General features: G+C 59.7%; 3 protein-coding genes and 1 non-coding gene across 11 annotated transcripts; 2 read left to right on the forward strand and 2 right to left on the reverse strand.

Annotated features, from left to right (window-relative positions):
• Positions 1–1,319: 1,319 nt before the first annotated feature.
• Positions 1,320–1,431, forward strand: LOC143689224 (U6 spliceosomal RNA). The gene has a single exon (XR_013178682.1). It is a non-coding gene; the product is annotated as a U6 spliceosomal RNA (small nuclear RNA).
• A 3,408-nt stretch (positions 1,432–4,839) lies between these two features.
• On the reverse strand, positions 4,840–10,640 carry RFNG (RFNG O-fucosylpeptide 3-beta-N-acetylglucosaminyltransferase). The gene is made up of 8 exons (XM_077166268.1): positions 10,286–10,640; positions 9,722–9,770; positions 9,194–9,296; positions 8,220–8,373; positions 7,777–7,865; positions 7,515–7,680; positions 6,532–6,617; positions 4,840–6,452 (listed from the first exon to the last, which is right to left on the reverse strand). The coding sequence occupies exons 1-8, from the start codon at positions 10,553–10,555 to the stop codon at positions 6,386–6,388; spliced, it is 984 nt and encodes a 327-aa protein (XP_077022383.1). The 5' UTR covers positions 10,556–10,640; the 3' UTR covers positions 4,840–6,385.
• On the forward strand, positions 10,639–15,835 carry GPS1 (G protein pathway suppressor 1). 7 transcript variants are annotated; one of them, XM_077166260.1, is made up of 14 exons: positions 10,639–10,746; positions 11,129–11,329; positions 12,086–12,178; positions 12,679–12,860; positions 13,305–13,469; positions 13,545–13,680; positions 13,775–13,852; positions 13,960–14,020; positions 14,403–14,488; positions 14,610–14,704; positions 14,807–14,912; positions 15,010–15,090; positions 15,163–15,435; positions 15,516–15,835. In XM_077166260.1, the coding sequence occupies exons 1-14, from the start codon at positions 10,714–10,716 to the stop codon at positions 15,588–15,590; spliced, it is 1,665 nt and encodes a 554-aa protein (XP_077022375.1). In that variant the 5' UTR covers positions 10,639–10,713; the 3' UTR covers positions 15,591–15,835. The 7 variants fall into 7 exon arrangements, with proteins under 7 accessions (XP_077022375.1, XP_077022377.1, XP_077022378.1 ...); XM_077166259.1 differs by having other exon boundaries at positions 10,643–10,746; positions 11,126–11,329; XM_077166261.1 differs by having other exon boundaries at positions 10,643–10,746; positions 11,126–11,329; positions 13,963–14,020.
• A 429-nt stretch (positions 15,836–16,264) lies between these two features.
• DUS1L (dihydrouridine synthase 1 like) lies at positions 16,265–23,604 on the reverse strand. Of its 2 annotated transcripts, XM_077166267.1 has the most exons (14): positions 23,477–23,604; positions 22,200–22,446; positions 21,507–21,615; positions 20,852–20,902; positions 20,458–20,570; positions 19,590–19,672; positions 19,308–19,411; positions 18,993–19,137; positions 18,735–18,831; positions 18,566–18,654; positions 18,082–18,227; positions 17,177–17,214; positions 16,767–16,842; positions 16,265–16,669 (listed from the first exon to the last, which is right to left on the reverse strand). In XM_077166267.1, exons 2-14 carry the CDS (start codon positions 22,434–22,436, stop codon positions 16,515–16,517), a joined length of 1,443 nt encoding a protein of 480 aa, XP_077022382.1. In that variant the 5' UTR covers positions 22,437–22,446; positions 23,477–23,604; the 3' UTR covers positions 16,265–16,514. The 2 variants fall into 2 exon arrangements, with proteins under 2 accessions (XP_077022382.1, XP_077022381.1); XM_077166266.1 differs by lacking the exon at positions 18,082–18,227 and having other exon boundaries at positions 18,566–18,831.
• Positions 23,605–24,368: the final 764 nt, after the last annotated feature.

The raw sequence follows: 24,368 nt of genomic DNA on the forward strand, positions 1-24,368 counted from the left end.
GATGAGAAAACTGAGTTGCAGACAAGTAAGGTACCTTCCCCAAGGTCACAGAGCTGGCCATGAGGGGAGCCAGAAGTTGGATTGGTCCTGTATAACAGTACAACCTTGCTCTAGACACAGATCAGCAGACTTTTGCTTTAAAGGACCAGACAGTAAATATTATCAGCTTTACCAGCTGTATATTTTCCATATATGCCCTTTATCGTGTTCAGAAAGTTTCCTTCTATTTCCAGTTTTCTGAATGTTTTTACTAAGAAAGAGTGCTGGGTTTGTAAAAAAAAAAAATAGATGGCTTTTCTAAATCAATCGGGTGATCATGTGTTTTTTCCCTTCATTCTGTGAATGTGGTATGTGAAATTAATTGATTCTTTTATGCATAACCAGCCTTGCATTCCTGGGCTAAATCCCACCATATTATGTTGTATAGTTAGTTCTTTTAATGTGCTCTTGGATTATCTGTTAATATGTTGCTGAGGATTTTTGCACCTATTTTCATAAAGAATTTTTATGTATAATTTCTTTTCTTGGGGTAACTTTGTCTGGCTTTGATATTAGGGTGATGCTGGCCTCAATAGACCAAATTGGAAAGTGTTCCCTCCTCTTCAATTTTTTTGGAAGAGTTTGAGCAAGATTTGTCTTAGTTTTTCCTTGAATGTTTGGTAAAATTCACCAGTTGAAGCCATCTAGTCCTGGGCTTTTCTTTTTGAGGGAGGTTTTTGATTACTGGTTCAATCTCTTTAGTAGTTTTGGGTCTATTGAGATCTATTTCTTCTTGGGTCAGTGTAGGGTATTTTGTGTGCTTCTAGGAATTTGTCCATTTCATCCAGGTCATCTAAAATGTGGCCATGTAATTGTTTATAGCATCCTCTTATAAGCCATTTTATTTCTGTGGGATCAGTAGTAATGTCCCCACCTTCATTTCTGATTTTAGTTATTTATGACCACTCTCCCTTTTATCTTTGTCAGGGTAGCTAAAGGTTTGTTGATTTTTTTTCTTTTCAAAGAACCAACTTTTGCTATTCTTGATTCTCTATTAATTTTTTTCTATTAATTTTTAATTCTCTATTTATTTCTTCTTTAATTTTTGTTATTTCCTTCCTTCTGCTTACTTTCAGTTTAATTTGCTCTTTTCCTAGTTCCTACAGTTGTGAGGTTAGGTCACTAATTTGAGATCTTTCTTCTTTTTAAATAGGAAAAGCTCTGTCTCTGCTGCCTTTGCTGCATCTCATAAGTTGTTGGTATGCTGTGTTTCCATTTTTATTTGCCTCAAGATATTTCCTAATTTCCCCTGTGATTTCTTCTTTGACCATTTGTTGTTTGTGCCATACTCGCTTCTGCAGCACATAAACTAAAATTGGAATAATACAGAGACAATAAGCACGGTTCCTGAGCAAGGATGACATGCAAATTCATGAAGCTTTCCCATATTCTTCTTAAATTTAGAGTTTCTATTTGGAATAATGGAAAAGCTTTGGTAATGGATGGTGCTGATGGTAGCTTAGTATTGTGAATGTAACTAACAGCTTGTAACTATAAATTTGAATATGGTTAAAGGCGAAATATTAGGTAGTATACATATTACTAAAATAAAAATAAAAAAAAAATAGGACTGTGCAACACAAAGAGGGACCCCTAGTGTAAACCACTAATAGTACAATTATAATAATATTCTTTCATCCATTTTAGCAAACGTACCACACTAATGCAAAGTGTGAATAATAGGGGAGTATTTGGGACTGCTGGATTTTCTGCATGATTTTGTGTAAACCTACAACTTCTCTAATGAAAAAAAAGAGAGTGTATTGTTTAATTCCCATATATTTGTGGATTTCTCAGTTCTCCTATTATTGATTTCTACCTTCATCTCATTGTGGTCAGAGATGTATGATTTCAATTTTTAAAAATTGTGCTGAGACTTGTTTTGTGATCTAAGCTATGGTCTCTCTTGGAGAATCATCCACATGCACTAGAAAACAATGTGCCTCCCGCTCCTGTTGGATGAAGTGCTTCATAACTGTCTGCCAGTTTCCGTTGGTTTAGAGGTATCGTCCATCTCTTATTTATTGATTGACCTTCTGTTTAAATGTTCTGTCCATTATTGCAAATGATGTATCGAAGCCTCCTACTATTAATGTAGACCTGACAATTTCTCCCTCCAAATCTGTCAATATTTGCTTTGTAAATTTTGGGGCTCTGCTGTTACGTGCATATGTATCTATAATTGTTATACCTTCTTGTTGAATTGACCCTTTATCAATATGCAGTGTCCTTTGTCCCTCAACCGTTCTCACTTAAAGTCTGCTTTTTGATACTAGCATAGCTATCCCAGCTCTCTTTTGTTCACTATTTGCATGGCATATTTTCCCCATCCTTTTACTTTCTAAGTACTTGTTCTTTCAATTTAACACGAGTCTCTTTATAAATAGCACATATAGGTTGTGCTTTTTAATTCATTCTACCAATCTCTGCTTTCTGACTCAAGACTGTAAGCCATTTACATTTAAAGTAACTATTATTAATGCAGGACTTTTTCTGCCATTTCCTTATTTGGTTTTTTTGTAAGTCTTACATCTTTTTTGTGCCTCAATTCTTCTGTTACTGCCTACTTTCATGTTTCTTTGATCTTTTGTAGTGATTTAATCACGTGTTTCTTTTCCTTCACTCTGTTCATGCTGTGCATTATACTGACTGAATTTCTTATGCTACCATCTTGCATTCCTGGACTAAATCACCAGTCCTCTCTTCCCGCCCTGGCTCCGTCCTGGGCCCTTCCCTCCAACGTGGGAAGCACGGATTCACCACCCCAAGCGCCATGTGGGTGAGATGCTGCCTTCACCCCCCCCAGGATCTTCCGTTCCCTCTTGTCTAAGGGCGTGCTGTGTAAGTTTCCTACTGATGCTCTAAGAAAGTACCGCAAACTTAGTGGCTTATCAACATGTTTTTCCTCCTACAGTTTTGACGGTCAGAAGTCTAAATTCAAAGTGACACACGCTGGTTCCCCCTGGAGGCCTGGGGCGTGCCTCCTGCCCTAGTCAGTGGCTACCTCGCCTTGTCTGTCTCCACCTCACCAGCCCCATTTCCCCTCCCCCATCTCTGCCCCCTCCCCCCATTATAAGGACCACACGGATAACCTAGGATGCTCCCCCATCTCAAGATCTTTAACCCAACCCCCCTGCGGCAGCCCGTTTCCCATCTTAGGTCATCCATCCGTGGGTTCTGGGGTCACGCCGCCTTTCGGGGCCATGGTTCTAGCAACCACAGGGGACTTGCACCTCTGAGAGCCTGTGCTGGGCCTCTGCCCTGTGACACGTGGGCAGGGGACTGACGCTGGATGTTCCTGCACCACTGCTGCTGTGGGGATTCCTGCTGGCCGCCGTGGTGGGGCTGCTGGGGGCTCTGCCATGGGTCCTGGGCCTCGGAGCGAAATGCCTCCTCCTGACAGCCTCTGCGAGCTCTGCAGATGGCAGCATCTTCCGTCTGTAGGAGTGGAGCCCCTCACCCCAGGCATAATCCCGAGTACACTCTGCCAGCTCCGCACAGCCTACAGCATAGACGCTGCCCCAGGGGCAGACCCCGCTTCTTCCTACCCCACCCTCTCCAGGAGCACGGAGGTGCAGCCTTGGCCAAACGGCACGCGGGGCCAAGTGCCCCGCTTCTGCGAGCAGAGATGTCCCGTACGTGCGGGGCCCCTGTGGAGTGCGGTGGGTGCAGGAGGGGTGACCCTGGCCCCTTTCCCACCCGTGCGGTGCTCCTGGGGCCTTGGGCTCAGGAGATCTGGACTGAGTGTGGCAAGGACAGCTCTGTCACCCCTTGCTTCTCAAGCAGGCCTTGGGCAGTGCTGCCGGCCCGGTGCACGGGCTCTCCTCCCGCTCCCCTGAGACCCGTTTCCCATGTTCCCAGCCCCCACACCTCCTCCCCAGCCCACTGCCCTCCTGGACGCAGGCTCTGCCCTACATCTCACACAGACGGCCCCCGCGGAGCTTCCCTGTCCCCAGAGCTGCTCGGTGACCCGAGCTGGAAAGCTGGGCGTCCCTCCAAACCTCCCTCCCCCAGCTTCCCCCACCAGCCCCCTGCCTACCCAGCTGCCATGGGGTCTCATGCACCTTCGCAGACAGCTGTGAGATCATCCCATGGCAGGGGAGCCTGAGGACGCAAGGACCCGAGGGCAGAATCCAGGGCAGCCGCCTCCCAGTGCAGGGCCTGAGAAGGGCCGGAGTGACCCACCCGCCCGCGTGTCAGCAGCGTAGGTCCTGGCCTTACTCAGCATTTTGTCCATTGCAGGGTTTTGATCTTTTAAATATTGCATTAAAATATTATCGGGCGGGCCGCGGTGTCTCCCCAGGCAGAGTTCTCGCCTGCCATGTGGGAGACCCGGGTTTGATTCCTGGTGCCTGCCCAGGCAAAAAATATATATTTAAATTAGCTTCTTTCAGCTCGGAGGCCACAGCACAACTTTTTTCCATCACCCAGCGTCCTGGCTCACCCCCCAGCAAGCTGCCCAGGCCCCCAGCCCCAGTGCTTTGGAGGACACAGTCAGCCGTGGGCGGCAGCCCGTCTTAGCTGGACAGCACTCTGGCACCATTCAAGGGGACCTGTCCGGTCTGTGCGCTGCAAGGTGGGCGGCCTCCACCCCGTGACAACACAGAGGACAGCAGCGATGGCAGAGGGATGCCCAGCTAGGTGAGAATGACAGAGGAAGTGTTTCGGTAAAGGGACAACATACAGGCGGGTAAGTATGTGCACACATGCACACGTGCACGCAGTTACAAAATTCATATATACGCACAAACATGCACACACACATATAAATACATATATGTATTTTCTTGACAATTGAGGTTTCTCGGTCCCTCTTTAAATTTTATTATTTTACCATGGCAAAATATAAGCAATGTCAAAGTTAACCATTTTTACAAATTGTAAGCACCAATTCAGTGGCATTGGTACAATGACAATGCTGTGCCACCACCTCTATTTTCAGAAGTTTCATTCTTAAACAGAAAGCATTTCTTTACATTTTTAAACAATTCTTACTTTATAATATATGCACAATATACAATTTCACAGGCACACACTTCCTCGGTGGTAATGACACTCGCCAGGTTGCTGTCACCCCTCCCTGCGGAAGTGTCCCCCAGCTGCCAGGGAGGGCGGGGCCACAGTTACCTGCCCAGGCATCTGGGCCATCCCGGGGCAGGGACTCGGGTTCATCCTCCCTGCGCTGTGGGCCGCGGCTGCTGAGGGCTGGGCGTGTCCACCCTGACCCCCCTTCAAGCTCAGCCAGCACCCAGTGACGCCAAAGCTGCCACCCTTCACTCCTGCGTGGGTTGTAACCCCCACACGCAGGCAGGTATAACTTAAGGATAGGATGCTGGCCTGCCACGTGGCAGCCACTGCTGGGCCTCTCTCTGGCGCTGGCGGCCCTGTGCTTCCGGAAGCCCCCACAGGCTCTGGCACCTCCTACCTCTCTGGACCACGACCTCCCATGGGTGCTCAGGAAACCGGTATGGACTGGTCGACAACATACAATTTTGTCTCTTTTACCCCCCCATCAAAAAGACGCTCTCCTCTCCTGAGAATGGAGGGGAGCAGCCAGGCCTGGTGAGGGCACAGTGAAGACCACAGGCCTGCAGCCCCCACCTGACACCCCGACAGTGCCCCTGTTCCTTGCAGTGACCAGGAGAACCACGGCACCTTGGGGCTCCTGGCGGGGTCGTGGGATGGGCCTGGGGGACAGGGGAGGCAGGCCTGTCTCGCAGAGGCCCCAAGGACTTGGGGACCGTGGTCTCAGGGATCACGGACTCGGGGACCACAGCCCTCAAGTCGTCCTCACCAGCAGCACTGCCCAGAGGTGGGCAGCAGCGGGACCCCAGGCGCAGGGCACACACACAACCCCTGGACAGGGATGAGGGGCAATCGAGGTATGCCGCCCAGCCCCACCCTCCTCAGGGCAGCTCCCCAGAGAGCCCCCTAGACCCTGGGGTGCATGAGGGCATACCCCACAGGCCCCCCCGTGCCCTCGCCTGCTGGCAAAAGGGCAGAGTCACAGCTGATCAAAGAGTATTTATTCAGGCAGGAGCCCAGCAGCCTGAAGCCTCCCCAGGGTGGCCGGGGATTTGGGGCGGGCGTGGCAGACCTGTGCCCACCAGGGGCAGCAGGTGGGACAGGCCAGAGGCTAGAGCAGGTGGCCTGGCGGCAGTCCTGGTTTCTCTGTCAGTGAGCAGGAGCAGCACCCCCAGCCCTGGAGTGCCCCCCGCCGCCCACCCCTTCCTGTCCTCCCAGGGCGGCCCGCAGCCCTAGGCTGGGCTGTGTGGCAGCAGCAGCTTCCGTGCGGGTGGCGGGGTCAGGGGCCTCCTGCTCCTTTGCACCCACTCAGGAACCGCTGTCAGCCCTGCCGCCGCCTGGGACACCAGCCCGTGTCTGGGTAGAGAAGGCAGTGGAGGGACTGGAACCTGCAGGAGAGGACGGGTGGTTAGGCCTGGGGCCCCCGCCCCCCACCCGCCCCTCGCTGCCCGTCCCCTGTGCACTCACCGCGTGGGGTCCTGCTGCAGGCTGAAGCCTCCGGCCACGTTCACCACATTGTGGGGGTTCTCAGGACCCCCATAGCTCAGGGTGACCTGGGGGTGGGATGAGGGTGGGGGTGGGGCCAACCTGCCCTCAGGGCCGGCTCCTCCCCCCGTGTCCCCCTGTCTGGAATCCAGCCAAGAGAAGGGCCTCGGCCCCTGCTCAGCCCCCTGACGGATGCCGACCAAGAAAAACCTTTCAGACATACCCCATGTGGACAAGACTTGCCGCCCTCAGCTGGCCGAGTCCAGAACTGCACCCCAATACCTCTGCCCCCACCCTATTCCTGGCTGACATCTCCCAGGGAGCCCAGCTGGGCAGGTTCCAGGGACGAGAGCCCCTGCGTCACGGACACCCCTGCCCAGAGGCTCGCGGTGGACACGGAGGGGACAGTGGCTTGGGGGGCCCTCCAAGCTCATGGCTGTGGGAGGTGGCCCTGCACTTGTCCCCCCTGCAGGTGGGCCTGGGTGGAGCTGAAAGACCCCCAGGCCGCGTGGCTGGACCCTGCCCTGGAAACAGCACCTGCTGCCCACCCCCTCGCCGGGCCCGGGCTCAACCCTTCCTGCTCCCTGTCGTCTTTCCACTTCCCGTGGCCCCCAACACCAGGAGGCCCCTGCCCTAGCTGCCCCTTGCCCCCCATCACCCAGAGGGTCCCGCCTGCTCGTGTCTGTGCCCACCCAACTGCATGGGCACGGCAGCTCCTTCCCACACCTGGGCTTGGGAGCTGGTAACCCCGTCCCAACACCTGCCCCCTGCCCCTCACAGGCAGGGAACCACCCTACATACCCTAAATTTGGGCTTTCGGGTCTGCCCCCAGCCACAGCTCATGAGAAGAGCAGGGGCCACAGGAGAGGACAAGAGACGCTGTGGGGAGACAACGTGTCCAGGGCCCGCAGTGCCGGCCCCACCCGGGTTCCTGTCCGCCTGCCCGGCTGGAGGCTGCCCCCTACCTGTTGGAGCAGGGAGTTGGCTGGCAGCCTCTGGAGGTTCTCTAGGTGGGAATGGAAGAGCGGGCTGGGCAGCAGGTGGGCGCCCAGCAGCCCCTCGACGATGTAGCCCACCGTGCAGTCATCTGGCAGCCGCACCCTCTCCGCCGTGCTCATGAAGCTGCCCAGGCTGCGGGTGGGGGTTGGGGTGGAGCGGGGAGGGGTCAATGCCCCTCGGGCCTTGCCCGGCCTCCCACCCCACCCTGCCCGCCCTGCTCCTGCTTACCTGGCCCATGGGCTCATCTTGAGAGCCAGGCCCCGGCTGAGGCAGAACCCAGCCCCGCCGGTGGCAAACCAGAACTTGACCGTAGTTGCCTGGGGGGCGGGAGCCCAGGTCAGAGATGCCCATCCCGGGCCGCTCATCTGGATGCCCTAGCGCCATCCCTGGCCACCCCCAAGAGCTCCTTGAGGGACAGGCTCCCCCACAGCCTCTCCCTCAGGGGTGCGGGGACTCCTGCCAACTGGTCGTGTTGGCCCCCAGGCCCCTCCCCATGCTCCCGGCCTGGCCCAGAGCCCTCTCCGGCTCACCAGGCTCTGTGCTCACTTCCTCCGGCTCCAGAAATGCCCCGTCCGGGAACCCTGCAGGTGGCCGCAGCCTATCACCGGAGCTCCCACCCTCCCAGCCTGGGTCTCTTGGCCCTCAGCTGTCCCCTCCCTGGCCACACTCACAGTTCCACCTCCCTGGACCCTCTCGGTAGCCTCGATGGGGTGGTCCAGGCTGGGCCGGCCCAGGTAGACGTCCTGGCTGGGCGAGAAAGCAGACAGCAGCTGCAGCAGGGCTTTGGGGTTCACGTAATTGTCGTCGTCCACGTGGCAGAACCACCTGTGAGGTAGGAGAGGGTCTGTAAGGAGGAGGAGGAGGCCACCCACCCACACCCACACCCACACCCACACCTCAGCCTGCTCAGGGTCCACCTGGGATCTCAGTTCTCCAGCTGCATTTGTGAGTCCATGTGTGTACACAAGCATAAGTGTGAGTGTGGGGTGAACGTATGAGTGTTCATGTGTAATGCTGCAATGCGTGCAGCATGGGGTGAGTGTGGGGGTGTTTTAGTTTCCTGGCTGCTAAAACAAATCCCGTATGATGAGTGGGCTTATACCAGTTTACCAGCTCACAGTTTCACAGGCTGGAAAGTTTGCTTTCTCCAGGATAGCTATTTTCTGGCTACCTGGCTTTTCTGTCACTTGGCAACGCACATGGCGATGTCTTCTTTCTCCTCCGACTTCTGTTGACTTCTGGCTTCTGGCTGTTCCCCGTGGCTTCCTCTTTCTGTGTCCAGTCTCCTTTGCTTACGAAGACTTCAACCAGGTTAGGTCAAGACCCACCTCGTTCAGTTCGGACACACCTTATCAAGTCACGTCTTCAACCGTCCTATACACAAGTGGGTTCTCGCTGCAGGACCAGAGTGCGAGTCCCGAGTGTGCTTTTGCGGAGGGCAGGGTTCAACCCCTAACAAGCTGCTTGGTGCCCTTGTGAGTGTATGTGACTATGGGTGCACTGTGCATGGCGGGTGGACCCGGGCGTGAGTGTTTGCGTCTCACGCGGCCACCCCACAGTTGTAGGTCTGGTGTGCGTGGCGGGTGTGCCTGTGTGTGTGTGTGTGTGTGTGTGTGTGTGTGTGTCTCATGCAGCCATCACGCACTTGCGCCCTGACTCGATGAACTGGTCGTACTCCACCGACATCTTGCAGCAAAGCGCCTGGCGGGTGTGTGCAGCCGAGCAGTTGGTGTTGATGACGTGGCTGCCTGCGGGATGAGACCCAGAGGAGCACGGGTCGAGCCACGGGGGAGGCCAGGTGGCCCCACCCAGGTGGAGCCCCAAGGTTAGGGCCTGTGCTGCACCCCTGAGGCCTGGCTCCCACCACAGCCCAGGCTGGCCCTCACCTGCTGACCCCAGTGGTTTGAAACCACAGGAGAGGACCCTCGGGGAAACCCGGCCGAGGTGGTACCCTGACCCATGGGCAGTGTTTGGTGCTAGCAGCAGCAGTAGCTGGGGACTGGGCCGGCTGCCTGGGCAAGTTCCTTGGCCTCCCTGCACTCATCTGCAGAAGGAACACAGGAAACCTATCTATGGACCGCGAAGCTCAGACCTGGGTGTTTCCTGAGGCCGAGAAAGGGACTACTGGCCACCACCAAGGGAGAGCCCCAGGGCTCCGGGAGTGGACGCTCACCTGCCTGCAGCCGGAGCTCACGGTCTTCCCCGTCAGTGAAGATGAAAGCCTAGGAAGGAAGGACCCTGTGAGGCACGGAGGGGACTCCTGTCCGGGTGCTCCCCAGGGACCACGGTGTGGGGCCGGTACGTCTGTGCAGCCTCAGGTGGCCCTTGCCCCTGTGCCCGGGCAGGGTGAGGTGCGTGAGACGAGGGAGCGACCCCGCGGGGAGGGGACACCCCCTGCAGCCGCCCTGCCGGCTCGCCGCCGCCATTCCTAGGGCTTGGCCCGGGCCCGTCGCCAAACTTCTGGACACGTTTCTGGGGTCCCGGCCCGGGTGAGGGGGAGGCCATCCGGGCACCGCCCCTCACCCCGGAGATCAGGGACGGCGCCCGCGGAGGGGGAGCGAGGCCACCGGGGCTCCAGTCGGCGGGTTCGCGGTTCCGGCCCCGGGGCTGGGCCACCACGCCGGCAGCCAAGCCGCAGGGGCGGGGTCCGGGGCCTCGGCCCACCCCAGAGGGCGGCGAAGCTGGGTCCCGGGGGCCCGGATCCCGGGGGTCGGGGGTCCCGGGCGGCGAGGCCGACCTGCTGTCGGGCCCGGGAGATCCAGGTGCGCAGCAGCAGCCCGAGGCGCGGCCCGTGGTTCTTCCGGGTGGTCTTGACGGCGATGAAGACGTCGTCGGGCCGCAGGCGCTGGCGGGCGGCGGGCAGGGCGGGAGTCGCGGAGGTCACGGGGGCAGCGGGGGCGGGCGGGACCCGGACAGGCGCGCGGGGCAGCGGCAGCAGCAGCAGAGCGGCCAGGGCCGCCGACAGCGCGAGGCAGGCCCTGCACAGCGCCCCCCGCGCCCGGCTCATGCGGCGACCCCCGACGGCGGCCGCGAGCACGGCCCGAGCCTCAGACCGGAGCGCGGCGGCCCCTTTAAGAGCCGCGGCCGCCCTGGGCGCCACGGCCCGGAAGCGGCGGCCACGCTGACCCGGAAGTGGACGGCGCGCGGCGGCGGGGGAGGTGGAAGATGCCGCTGCCGGTTCAGGTGTTCAACTTGCAGGTAACGAGCCGCGGGCCGGGCCGCCGGCCGCCCCTCCGCGTCCCCCGCCTCCCGCGCGCCGGGGCCGGCGTCGAGCCCCTGGGCGGCTGGTGCGGGGCGTGGAGGGGCGGCCGGGCTCTCTGGGCCCTGTCCCGGGCCCGGCGCTCGGGCGGCTCTGCGACCCCGCGGGCCGGGCTGGGGTCCGAGGCTCGTTCTCCGCCTTGGCCTGCTGGCGTCGGCCGGAGCCGCCGGGCGTGGGGCGCGGGCGCGGGCGCGGGGCCTGGCCCCCGCAGCGCAGTCCCCGGCGGGAGCTCTGGAGCCGAGCTGGGCCGTGCCCGCTGCCCGCCTGCCCGCCTCCCCGCGCGGGGCCTCCCGCCGCTAACGCTCTTTCTCCCCTCAGCAGCCAGCCAGCTCTGTGTCAGGGTCGGGGGGTGCAGACAGTCAGGACAGGATGAGGGATAGCTCGGCCCCCAGCTCGGCCTCTTCGTCAGTGACAGATCTGTACTGCACCCCTCGCAGCAGCAGGTCAGACCTGCTCCTGCCCGGCACGGCCGGCGACTTCAGCCTGAGCGCCAGTCTGTCGGCGTGTACGCTGCTCTACGAGGTACCTTCCAGAGCCGCCCGCCTGCAGCCGAGGGAGGGGGGCAGCGGCGTCCGCGCTGCCCCTGCCCGGCTGCCAGCCCCCGGCCAGGGCCTCAGGGCCAGGAGCGGGGGCAGGGAGGAGACAAGCACCCAGGGCGCCCGTGGCTGCCCGCACCCTTAGCTTTCTCAAAGCAGGGATGCTGGGGCCTCTGGTGTCCCTGCCTGAGGCCGGGCATCCTGGAGCTTTTGCCAGCCTGCTCCGGAGAGGACTCAAACCATCACCTTGACCCTCCTTTGCCTCCCCCTGGGGCCATAGGGTTCTCTGAGGTGTCTCCCTCCCCATTCTCCCACCCCAGTACCTCTGCTCTGGCTGTTGGGACCTATCATCTACCCCGTGGGCTGCTCAAGGCTGTGGCCAGGCCCTCCTGCCTCCTGGGGGCACGGTTGCATCGTGTCTTCTCTGTGACGTTGAGGAGGCTGCCTCAGGATGGTGGCTGGGAATGTGGAGGGGACCCCAGGGCTGCCTGTGGAATTTGTCCTCTCATGTTTGCTGTCCTCCCCCCAAGGATGAGCAATTAGAATTGGGCATGAGGTTTTCTGCCCGTGGGCCTCTAGGGTCTCCTGAGGAGCTCCCTCACTGGTGTGGTGGTCTTGGAGGTATGGTGGGAAGGAGGGGTCTGCTGTGAGAGGCACTTGGAGGACAGTGCCAGCTTGGGTCTCTGCAGCCCTCCCTGGGGAGTCCCCAGTTGAGGTGCCAAGGGGCCCACCCATGTTGCAGGGGGCAGTGGAGCCCATGCAGATCGACGTGGACCCACAGGAAGATCCGCAGAATGCGCCTGATGTCAATTACGTGGTGGAGAACCCCACCCTGGTATGGGGCCCGGCAGGGTATTTCTGTGAGGGGGGCCAGGCTGGGACATACAGTCTGCACCCAGCAGATGGACTGCTTTTTCTTGGCGACCCCTCTGGTCCTGTTTTTGTCTGGTCTTGTCTTTGATCCAGAAACCTTCAGAGTTTCTAATTGTCAGTTTCTGTTGAGTTCTTACCATGCTCAAGACCCACAACCCCCCTGCCCCCCATTAGCAGCCTGTGTTCCTGGGAACCCACCTCTGAAGCCTCAGTGTGGTTCCTCAGGCTGGTCTGTAAATTCTCTCCCCTGCCACTGACTGGCAGGCAGTAACCAGAGCTGTCCAACTTGCCCCCACAACTCCCCACCCCCTGCACAAGGCTCTATTACGGAGACCCTGCCCCCAGCCCACCCTGCTTAGTCCCTTTGACACAGGCCAGTGGTCTGTCTGTTGCCAGTATGCTCCAACTTGCCTACCTTGTCTGAACCCTCCCTGTGCCCCGTCCCCCTCCCTCCTCATCCAGGACCTGGAGCAGTATGCAGCCAGCTACAGCGGCCTGATGCGTATCGAGCGGCTGCAGTTCATCGCCGAGCACTGCCCCCCGCTGCGGGTGGAGGCCTTGAAGATGGCCCTGTCCTTTGTGCAGAGGACCTTCAACGTGGACATGTATGAGGAGATCCATCGGAAGCTCTCGGAGGCCAGCAGGTGAGGCCAGAGGCTCAGCAAGGATGCTGCCATGGGCTCAGGGCCTGGCCCTCCCACCAGCCTGCCCAAGACGTGGGGATGCCAGCAGCGACTGAAAGGCTTCCTGACCTCATCCAGGAGAGAGATGAGTTAACAGCAGAAAGGCCCTTCCTGCCCCAGTGCAGAGAGCTGAGGGCAGGTGCACACCTGCCTGGCTTTTTCCTTCACGTCTTTACTCTGGTTCTGAGAAGAGAGCTTACACAGATGGCAGCTTGCTTCACTTCTCTTGCCCTGGCTGCTGTGACCTTTTCCCCCCGGGCTTCCCCAGTGGGGCAGCAGCTGCTTCTGCTCTGTGCAGGGCCTGGCACTAAAGGGGCACCTTCTTGGTTGGAGATGAGGACAGGCAGGGGCTGGGGGTGGATGTAGGGGGCTGGCTGTCATCCTGACAGCTGGGCCCTCCCTCAGAGAGCTGCAGAGCACCCCCGATGGCATCCCTGAGGGTGCTGTGGAGCCCCCGCCCCTGGACACGGCCTGGGTGGAGGCCACGCGTAAGAAGGCGCTGCTGAAGCTGGAGAAGCTGGACACGGACCTGAAGAACTACAAAGGCAATTCCATCAAGGAGAGCATCAGGTGCTGGCCCTGCCCACGGGAGGGCAGCTGGGCCACCAGCCCCCGCTGACCTGTGTCCCTTCACGGGGCCTGCAGGCGTGGCCATGACGACCTGGGTGACCACTACCTCGACTGTGGGGACCTCAGCAATGCCCTCAAATGCTACTCCCGGGCCCGTGACTACTGCACCAGCGCCAAGCATGTAATCAACATGTGCCTCAACGTCATCAAGGTGGGCCTTCAGGAGGGGGCGGGGCCCACCGGAGCTGTGGGCTGGTGGTCCCTGCCCGCCGTGGCCCCCGCTCAGCCTGGCCGTTGCCTGACAGGTCAGCGTCTATTTGCAAAACTGGTCACACGTGCTGAGCTACGTCAGTAAGGCCGAGTCCACCCCGGAGATTGCTGAGGTAACGGGACCCTGTTCCCAGAAACCTCCTCTTTGGCACCACCCTGGTCCTTGCTGCTCTCTGGTGCTGTTTGGGTTTTGCCTCACACGTGTCCTCCCCCCCTGCAGCAGCGTGGGGAACGGGATGGCCAGACTCAGGCCATCCTCACCAAGCTCAAGTGTGCTGCAGGTGAGTCTGGGGCAGCGGAGTGGGGAGCAGCAGCCATCATACTCATTAAGCCTCTTGTGGCTCTCCCTGTGTCCATTACCCTGTTCCAGCCCAGTATAGGTGGTCCTGCTGGCCATGGGTGTGGGGATGCTTGCCCAGCCCCGGCCCACGGGGAGGGATGTTTGCCATAGTCAGGGATGGAGGAGCTGCCTCCCAATTGGGTCGCTGGGCTTCTCTAGAAGCTGGTTTCCTGTGCGGTGGTGACAGCCTTGAGGCTGCTGGGGGCTGAGCTGAGGGGGGGCCCCGACCAGGCCTCATGACTTCTTGGCCATTGGGCTGGGTGGGCTTTCTCTGCTGTGGGCTTCATGGTCCCCACGTTCTTCCTGGCCCCCCCACCCCCAAGGCCTGGCTGAGCTGGCTGCGCGCAAGTACAAGCAGGCTGCCAAGTGCTTCCTGTTGGCTTCCTTCGACCACTGTGATTTCCCCGAGGTGAGGCACATGCGGGTCTCCACCGCGAGGTCCTAGTGTTCTCTGAGCTACAAGCGGGCAGGGCTTCATTCCAGCTCCCGTCATGTCCCTGGTCTCACCCACTGCCCTGCTCGCCCCTCAGCTTCTCTCCCCCAGCAACGTGGCTGTCTACGGGGGCCTCTGTGCTTTGGCTACCTTTGATCGGCAGGAACTGCAACGTAATGTCATCTCCAGCAGGTGGGTGGAGGGGTGGACATGGGGCTGCACAGCCCCTCCCTTTGGCGATCTGCAGGGCAGGGAGGGCTGGACATGCTTCCTCTGAGGATCAGGTTTTTGCAGCTCCTTCAAGTTGTTCCTGGAGCTGGAACCCCAGGTTCGGGACATCATCTTCAAGTTCTATGAGTCCAAGTATGCCTCCTGCCTGAAGATGCTGGATGAGATGAAGGTGAGGGGCCAGGCCGGGCACGGAGGGTGGGCACGGGGGAGGTAGGCTCATGCACCTAGGCGGTGGCAGGCGGCTCCTGACTGGCTCTCTGCCCCAGGATAACCTGCTCCTGGACATGTACCTGGCCCCCCACGTCAGGACCCTCTACACCCAGATTCGCAACCGAGCCCTCATCCAGGTAAGTGGTGGGCCTGTGGCTGGCCGTGCAGCAGCTGGAGCAGTGAGGCATTGGCTGTCCCTCTGCCTGCAGTACTTCAGCCCCTATGTGTCCGCTGACATGCGCAAGATGGCCATGGCCTTCAACACTACCGTGGCCGCCCTGGAGGACGAGCTAACCCAGCTGATCTTGGAGGGGCTGGTCAGTGCCCGCATCGACTCCCACAGCAAGACGCTGTATGCACGCGATGTGGACCAGCGCAGCACAACGTTTGAGAGGTCCCTGCTCATGGGCAAGGAGTTCCAGCGGCGTGCGAAGGCCATGATCCTGCGGGCTGCCGTGCTGCGCAACCAGGTTCACGTCAAGGTGAGTGCGGCTGGGGGGACCACCTCCCCAGGCCAGGCTGGGTCTCCTGGCTGAGTTGCTGTGTCTGTCTGTCTGTCTAGTCTCCACCCCGAGAAGGCAGCCAGGGGGAGCTCACACCAGCCAACAGCCAGTCCCGGATGAGTACAAACATGTGACTCCCTGGGAGAGGCTTGAGGCCAGCTGCCCTGTGGCCCATCTCCAGGGCCTGGCTGCAGGACACCCCTCCCCAACCCCCCACCTTGTTGCACCCTGTGCTGGGGGACCCTGAAGAAGAGACTGTTCAGGGCTGGGCCGTGCTGGCTCTTGCCCCAGGCCCCTCACCCACCTCCTCACTACTGTGTCATCTGGCGCTGAAGATGAGTTACTAAATTTTAGTTCATTAAAGTACAAACTGATAACATTTCCTTTGGCCTGTTCCTGATACAGGAGGCTCAGGCTGCCCCCAGGCCTTCTGGTCTCTCAGCTTCTCAAGGCTATCTGGGAGGTGGCGGGTGAGCACACAGCACTCCTTCCCACACCATGGCTCCAGCTTGGCCCAACACTTGGCTATCTTCTCTGTGTTACAGCTGAGGGACCTGCAACCTTTTGGAGGTACTGGCTGTTGTCCACTTAGGGGAACTGTGCCTGCGGCTCTCCTTGCCCAGAGCAAGTCTGTTTTCTGTGAATCACCACAGATGACTAACACATCAGGTGTCTGAACCAGCCTCTGTATGGGTACTTCCTCCTTGGCCAGGGCCCAGAACTGCAGCATCAAGCTGAAAGGGGGTCCCCTGCACCTGTTCCTCGGGTCTGAGTCCCCGGTGGCCCAGGGTGTCTCAAGCCGTGCACATTTATCTCTGAAATGATTTATTGTTCAGTCAGTTTTGAAAGCAGACATGAATCATGATGGCAAAGCAGGCCTAGCCTGGAGCCTGCTCACCAATGCAGCATTTCCCAGCCTGTGTGTGGTGGTGGGGAGGGTACCAGCACATCCTTCCGTGTTAAGTAGCAGGAGATTCCCTGAGTAAAAGGCATTTCCTCATTTGAGCTGTGTCCAGGCTTCTGCAGCCTGAGGCAGGGGTACAGTCCCAGCTGGCCCCTCAGGTGAGGGCACTGCCTGTGACTTCAGAGAAGCTCCCCGGGCCCCCAGGTCCCAGGTCCCCAAGTCCTGGCTGCTGGGGCTCCTGCAACCTGGACTGGTCCCTCTGCCAAGCCAGAGACTTCTCCAGTTTGGTTTTAAAAAGCAATCCATGACCTGACAGAAAACAAAAGAGGAGGTTGGCTCAGGAAGCCGATGATCTCCCGTGCCCTGGTACCTGGCCACGGCTGGCAGCACTCTCCCATTCTCGCACCTGGACAGTCCGCTGTCTCTCTGAAAGCTCTCTTCTTGCAGCAGCCCCGGCACAGGTTAAACACGCATCGGTTGCCCTGGGCACAGGAGAACCGGTGAGCCTGCATACCCATCTACCCCCAGGCCACTGAAAACCACATGGCTTGGCTGTACCCCTGCAACCCTGCCTCAGACAACCAAGGTGTGGGGAGCCTGCCTGCCTGTGGGTAGAGTCCAGGCTGCACACCTGAGAGTCACCACCTGCCATTTCTTAGACTAAATCAGTGGCCACAGCCCCAAGTGAAGGGTCTGGGGCAGCAATGCTGGGTACAGACCCACCATGCCCCTCCCTGGGGTCTGAAGCACAAGGTGCCCCCTCCTGGAGCTGAGCTCAGATGCCCCAGCCATGGCTGGTCAAGAAGATCAACTCACCTTTGGGTTCCCACACTGATCACACTTTGCGTATTTTGCTGGGAAAGGACAGAAACACTTGGTTAAAAGGGGACCCAGGGAGGGCCTTACAGAGCAGACAGCAGGCAGGGGGCTGGCTGCTCACGTGAAGCTTGCGGCTGAGCCTCCTGCTCGCAGAGGATCTAACTAGCCAGGGCTCAGGGCTCAGGGCTAATCAAAGAGCATGAGTGGACAAGGGGCGGCTGGCAGGACGCAGTGGGCACAGTTCTGCTGCAGAACAGATGGGAGCAGATGAACTTGGGCAGCCCGGCAGGAAGGAACCAATCACCCCCTCCACTGTGGTGCTAAAGGCAGCGGTGGTGCCATCAGTCTAGGAGTTCTAGGCACGGCAGTAGGGGGTAGGAAAACCCAAACTCTTTCCTGCCTCTCTGCAGCTGCCACAGAGTTGCTGGGGTTGAGGACAAAGGGGTACATATAGGCTATGGGAGGGGGCTTCTGGGAAGTCTCCACCTGAAAGGGCAGGGTCCTAGTGGGCAGGCCTCGTTTTGCCCGCTGGCTGGGAGGACAGCCAAAGCACCAAAGGTTGCGAGGACAGAGCACCCACTGAGTAGGGTGCTGGTTGAGTATCTCAGGCCGACTGCAGGGCCAGCTCTGGTTCATGCCTCCCACCTCCAAGACCCAGAGTACCCCAAAAGAGCTCTGGACATGAGGTTTGTAGGGTGTCGTGGTCAGGGACAGACACCCCACTAAGTCTGGTCTGCTTCCCCCTGCAGCATCTCTGTCCCAATGCCTGGTTCCCATCTAGGCCCAGGTGATCCCATCTGCCACCATTTACACAGAGTCTCCCATTTCTCAGGTGAGGCTGGTGGCTACAGCTCGGGAAAGGACATAGCCCCTGCAAGACCAGCTGGGAGGGTGGGACTTACGTTTCAGCGAGGGGTCAAAGGTCTTCTGGGGGTTCCTCAGTTGCTTCTTCTGCTTGCTCTTGGACAGGACATCTGGGCCCCCACCATCCCCCCCTTCCAGGGCCCGCTTGCTGCAGGTGCCACCGTCCTTACCCCCCTCCTTGGGCCTGAAGGAGAAGCAGTAGGTACAGTGGGGGTGCCCACCAGAGCCCACCCCTACCTGTTGCAGTCCTGATGGGTCACCTCAAGCGAGGCTCAGGGCGAGGAGACCCCGAGGGGCTGGGCGGCTGTGGCCCAGCTCTCAGGCCACCTGGGCCTGCCTGGAGCCACTCAGGGTTACTCCTGAGCCTACAGGCTGCTTCGCTTCCCACTCACTCTGAGTAGGAAACTGATTTTGACAATTAGGGGGACAAAGACCCTGGGCAGGCCTGCTGAGGTGAGGGGACAGTACCCACACATGGACACCCCCCCCCCATCCCCATGCATGGCAGCACAGCAGGCTCACCCTGGGCGGATGTAGGGCTGGCAGACCCAGTGAAAGAAAGGCAGGCCTCCCAAGGGCTTCTCTCCCTCCATCTGCCTGGACATGTCCTCCTGCAAAGTACCAGGCCCCTAGTCACAGACAGAGCCTCCCTGCCCGCACAGGCATGGCATCCTGCAGTCCCCACACCTGCCTGGCAGCGCAGCTTCAGCTCCCTGCTCACAGCACTCACACCCTCCAGGCTCTTCACCTTGGCCAGCTCCTCACGAAGGTGCTGGTGCACCTGCAGCCTGAGACAGACAGCCGTCAAGGGGGCTGCGCCACTGCCGGGATCCAATGCTGGACCAGCCAAGAACAGAGGCAGCCAGCCCCATCCTGGTGCCCCTCTCTTCCCCTCCTGGCCTCCCCCCTGCCTCCTGACTATGCGGCTTCTGCCCTGGGGGTGACTCACGGGTGGTGCCACAGCTTGAAGAGGTGGGCCCGGACATAGGAGAGGGGACAAGGGTGCTGCCGCACGATCTCCAGGTACTCCTCGGCCAGCTCCCACACAGCTGGGCTGCGGCCCTCAAACAGGGCAGGGTTGTGCAGGTTGCCCTCTGCAGGGGGCAGGGGAGGGCCCATGGGCTGCAGTTGCGGGTGCGGACAGGGTCCCTAGGGCTCACAAGGCTGTGCTGTGCCCCAGCTTTGGTGGTCCCAGACTCACCTGCACCCAGGACCCCTCCCCACCTGTCTTCACCTGTACCTGGGACTCTCACCCTGCCCTCACCTGCACTCATGACGCCCTGCACTCCGGTGGCCTGGATGCACTGCTCCACATCTCGGAGGCACTGGATGTTCCCATTGGCAAACACAGGGATGTTCACAGCCTTCCTGTGAGGGAGCATGGTGGGTACCATGCTCAGAATAGGACTCAGTGTCCTCCCACTCACCAGGGCAGGGACACACAGTCCTCAGCCAGGGCCTGTCCTTACTGTCCTGGACCTGGCCCCCAGTCTCGCCATTCTTGGCCCCCTCGAGGGACTTCCCCCGGCCCTGGCTGCCCACTCACCGCACAGCTCTGATGTGTTCCCAGGACGCAGGACCCGGCAGGGGCCCCTTCTGTTCCTTGGTGCGCCCATGCACGGCCAGCAGCTAGGACATAGCCAGAGGGTGGGGGTCAGTCTGCAGCCCCGGCTGCAGCTCCCAAAACGCTCCAAGGGCCCTTTGGCTTTCAGGGAACAGGTCTGTTAACCAGGGGAAGTGAGGGCCTGGTCGGTGCCCCTGCTGACCCAGTGCAAGGGGCTCCCTGGTCAGCTGAGAGAAGGTGCTATACTGCCCAGGGGCTGTGTGCAAAAGGGAGGGCACCTCAGACCTTGTTTCTGGGCCTACCCCCTGTAGTGTGTGCTGGGGAAGGCCACCCTGACCCCTCCACGGGCACAAAGACCACCCCTCCTCCGCCCCCTCCCCACCCTTGGTCAGATCTCCCTTCAAAGGTTCCCTTGGTCCTCTCTTTCCAGGAAGTTAAGCAACCTGGGGGGCCAGCTCAGGGCAGATCCTGTCCTCTTAGCTCATGGAGAACAAAGAGGAAACAGCGTGGATGCCTCAGCCAGCTGGATACTCAGCCAGTCAGGGCCCTCATTCCAATCTAGAGAACACCTGGGCCCAGGCCAGGCTCATGTTCCTCCAAGGCTCAGGCCCAGGATGGTGGCGAAAAGGGCCCTGGGCCAGGTATGGCCCTTACAGGGCCCACAACTTGAGTCCAGCTGTAGCCAGCCCAGGCACCCAAGCTCTGACCCTGTTCCCCGATGTGCTGGGGTAGTCATGCCTGCAGGGCCCAGGAGGGGGTCAAGAAGTTGGGGCCTGGGAGCATGTGTCCTGACCCCTCAGGGACAGAGGGAGAAAGGTGGTCAGCACGGGCACATTGGGCCCCACCTGACCTGGCAGCCAGCCCTCTCCAGCATCTGGGCGTACCGCACGGTCTTGTCAATCTCTGGGAAGACGCGGATTTTGCAGGTGACGGGGACAGAGAGTCTCTCATGGGCCAGCACGACTGGAGAAGAAAGAAGACTGTAGAGACTGGCCGGGGCCCACAGCCAAGCTCCTGGAGCACAGCCCCACAGAAGGCTTTGGCCAGGGAAGGTGCTTGGGCTGTCACCATGGCCTGCCCTTCCCAGGCTATGGGCAGGTTCTGTCCTTTTTCCTTGATTCTCAGGGTTCCTGAGGCCAGCAACGGGGTCTACGTGTCCCAGCTGCTGGATGAGCACAGGTGAGCACTCTGGCGGTCCCCCAGGGCAAGGGGTGGAGATAGGACCAAGCATGTGGCAAACTCACTCATTCTCTGAAGCAGGTCCCACTCTTCCTGCAAGAAGGCACCGTAGTGACCTGCAAATGACACACAGTACAGCTGGCAGAGTTGCCTCCTCGTCCACAAGCCTCTCAGCCAGGCCATCCCCAGTGACATGGACACTTCCTGTAGCGGGCTATGTGTGCTGACAGAGCCTCAGGCCAGTAGGTGGTGTGCTCCTGGGTGGGCCAGGTGTCCTTGAGGGTGCAAGGGGACCAGCTCTGGGCTGAGCAGTTTGTCCACAGCAGCTGCCCCAGCTCTAAGGGTGCTGACGGAACACGCCGCCCCACCGCAGAACCTCAGAATAGCCAGCAACTCCTTGGGTCTGGAGGCCCCAGAGAGCTCAGTGAGGAAGGAAGGGTGAGCCCAGGGGTGTGGGGTGGACAGCAACGGCTCAAGAGAATACAAGGGGATGACCTGGGGTCTCCCCTCATTAAATCACGCAGCTTGTGATTTCCCAGAGTAAAATGATTAACCTGACGATTCCACCTGAGAGCCAGCAAATGCTGTCCCCAGTCTCGGTGGCCAAAGAAGGGCCAACCAAGGGAGAAGCTCAGAGGCGGCTACTGAAGGAGGGCCAGGCAGGGGCCAGGTTCCCCCAGGCTGGCTTTGACCTCCCCCATGGCCCAGAAGTGCACCCACCTCTCTTGGCTATCATCTGTGGGCAGCCTAAATTCAGGTCGATGGCATCGCAGTGGTCCTGAGCCAGCAGGGCCGCCTGGACAAACACTTCTGGGTCATTGGCACAGAACTAGGAAAGACAGAAGACTCACACACAGCCCTGAGCCCTCGGCAGCACAGGCCCCAACAGCAATGAGGGGTTCATGTATGGCCTGTGGGTCCCCACAGAAGGTACCCTCTCTTACCAATGTTCCAGCAGGATGGCTGAGGATGGCCCCTATGCCACCTGCAGAAGTTCATGCCTTAGTGTTTCACCCAATAAGTAACAGAAAGCCTGTTCCCAGACTCTCCCAGAAGGAGTGCTGTTCCCCCTTGCCCCTCTGACAGGAGCAGGGTGTGAACACATATGAGATGGCCCATGGGGTGATGTCGGGGGCTGCAAAACCTCCACTTCACCTGGGCTGTCCACTGGCCAAGAGCTGGGATGACTTTTGGGGAACAGTTCATTCTTGGGAAGGCATGGCCTTGAGAGCTGCCTCAGGGTGCCCTGTGGCCACATGCCTGATCCCAGGCCATCCCTGATGGACTGGAACACCCCAAGGGCCCTGAGCCCTCCGGGAAGCCATTTCTGGGAAGGCAGAGGCGATGATGCAGACACAGGGGTCCAAGAGCCTGGCACTCCAGCTGCTGCTGCCAGGATGGGGTGCTGCCCACCTGCACAATGAGAGGCCGGTCCTCAGGGCACACCTCGCAGTACAGGTTCTCCTTCCGATAGTTGGCATCACGGACGAAGACCTGGGCGTGCAGCATGGGGGTGTAGCAGAGCTGTGCCCCGTGGCGGCGGCTCAGCAGCCTCCAGGCCAGCTCACTCTGGTCCACCATGGGGGCCACAACGTGGCGGGCCCCACCCAGGGTGCAGCTCCAGAACTCAAAGCCCTGCAGTTTCGGCATCGTCTTCACACTGAGGGAGGGGAGAGGAGCTAGGCTCAGCCACGGCCAAGGCCAGCCACCCAGAACCAAACCCAGAGGGTGGCATGCCAAGGAAAGGAGAGCTCCTTTAAGACCATTCCCACAACAGCAAGCAGAATGACTGACCTCTGTGGGCCTGGGCCCCACGTTTGATAAAAGGGTCGAGGCGCTTGCTTGTCGGGACTGACAGGACAGTAAACTAAATGGCTAATGCAGTGACCAAATATGTGCCTGGACCAGAGCAGGCCAGCCATCAATGGAAGACCCTAAAGACTCCTGGGACCCCCACTGAGGCAGGGCCACCCTGGAGCTCTGCAGCAAGGCCTGTCTTCCCCGCCTGGCAGGGTCTGGTTGCCCGGCTGCCCCATAACCTCTTCTGGGGTTTCAGGAGGGCCCAGAAAGGAGGGCCCCAGGAATCTCACTCCGCTACTGCACCCCTCCAGCTTCCTTATAAAAGTGGTTCTTAATTCCCAGAATGGAAGGAGGATGAGAAAGAAGTAGAGGCTCTTCTCTCAGGCTTCTCTCATCTTTACAGTTAACCTCCTTGGAACAATCCTTCCCTACAGGTGATTTACTAAGTGGTGGCCCAAAGTTGGTTACAATGTGAAATACTGAAAGGACAAGCGGGGAGACTTTAAGAAAACACGCACTCCGTGTACCTTACCTCTGGAGCACACCCCTTTAGCTCATCTGTTTAATAACTGACCAAGTACTACCAGTTGATCTTTTCAGAACTTATCAGAGTAGGTATAAAAATCATTTCAAACACCCGCATCCTCGCCAAAGACGCCCAGACACCAAAAAGTCTAGCCCAGCCAGATGGTTCCTGCACTCAAAGAAAAACCCCTCCTCCCGGGACCCCGGCACAGTCAGGGCCCCGCTGCCGGCTCGGGTCACCGCTTTGACCCAAGCAGTGGCGGCCTGGAACAGACCCGAGGTGCTGGGGGCTGCCCCCACCCAACCCCCGGCACCAACACGTGCAAGCCAACCCCGCGGAGGACCCGACGTGTTAACCCGCCTACCTCGGACCCAGGTCCCAGCTGCTGGAGCCAGGGCGCTCGCCCCGGGCAGGAGGGAGGCCGCTGGGGTGCGCGAGGGGCACGCCCTGGCCGGAATCCCCGGGGCCCGGGCGCCCTTACCCGGCGGCGCCGGCCTGCCGCAGGGGCCGCACGTGAGGCCGCGACGGTGCCGGGGGGGTCGTGGCGGCTGCGGGGCGCCCGCCGGTGCCCGCGCCGCCGCCCCGGGCCGCTTCCCGCCGCTACCCGCCCGCGCCGCTACGCGGGGGCCGCCGAGGGCCCCACACCCGGCCCATGGCTGCGCGCCGCGGCCGCCGGAAGGTGCCTCCACCAGGGCTGTCCGGGCGGCCCGCGGTGCGTCGCGAAACGCGTCCCGGGGAAACCGGCCCCGGCCCCGAGCGGCCCGCAGGCGCCTCAGGGCCGGGGTCGCTGTGCGCCGGGCCCGGGCCTGCCTCTATGGGGACCTCGTCTCCTGAAGGCTCCAGGGAGGAGCCCCGGCGCCGGCGGCCCGGGTCGCGCCCGCGCGGAGGCCGCAGCCGGCGGTTAGGCCTGGGACGGCCGGCGGGGAGCCGAGCGGCGCCGGGGAGGGGCGAGGCGGGGGTGCGGTGGGGGAGTGTCGGTAAAAGGCGGGGGCCGGGCGGGGCGCAGCCCTGGGGGCGTTGTGCGCATGCCCAGGATAAAAGTCTTCGCAACCCGGGAGCTGTGCCCCTGGAAGCGCGAGCCCCGAGATGAACCAAGGGCCGGGGCGGTGTGCCTGCACCAACGGCGGTGCGTGCACTGTAGCAAACCCGCCACACTCGTGCAAAATGTTCATAACAGGCGGGGTGGGCGGGCGCGGAGCCCAGGGGAACTCCCTGCTTCTTACATAGTTATTTGTAAACTGACCACTGCTCTAATA

This window comes from Tamandua tetradactyla, chromosome 6 (genome assembly GCF_023851605.1).
Source record: "Tamandua tetradactyla isolate mTamTet1 chromosome 6, mTamTet1.pri, whole genome shotgun sequence".
Lineage (NCBI taxonomy): Eukaryota > Metazoa > Chordata > Mammalia > Pilosa > Myrmecophagidae > Tamandua > Tamandua tetradactyla.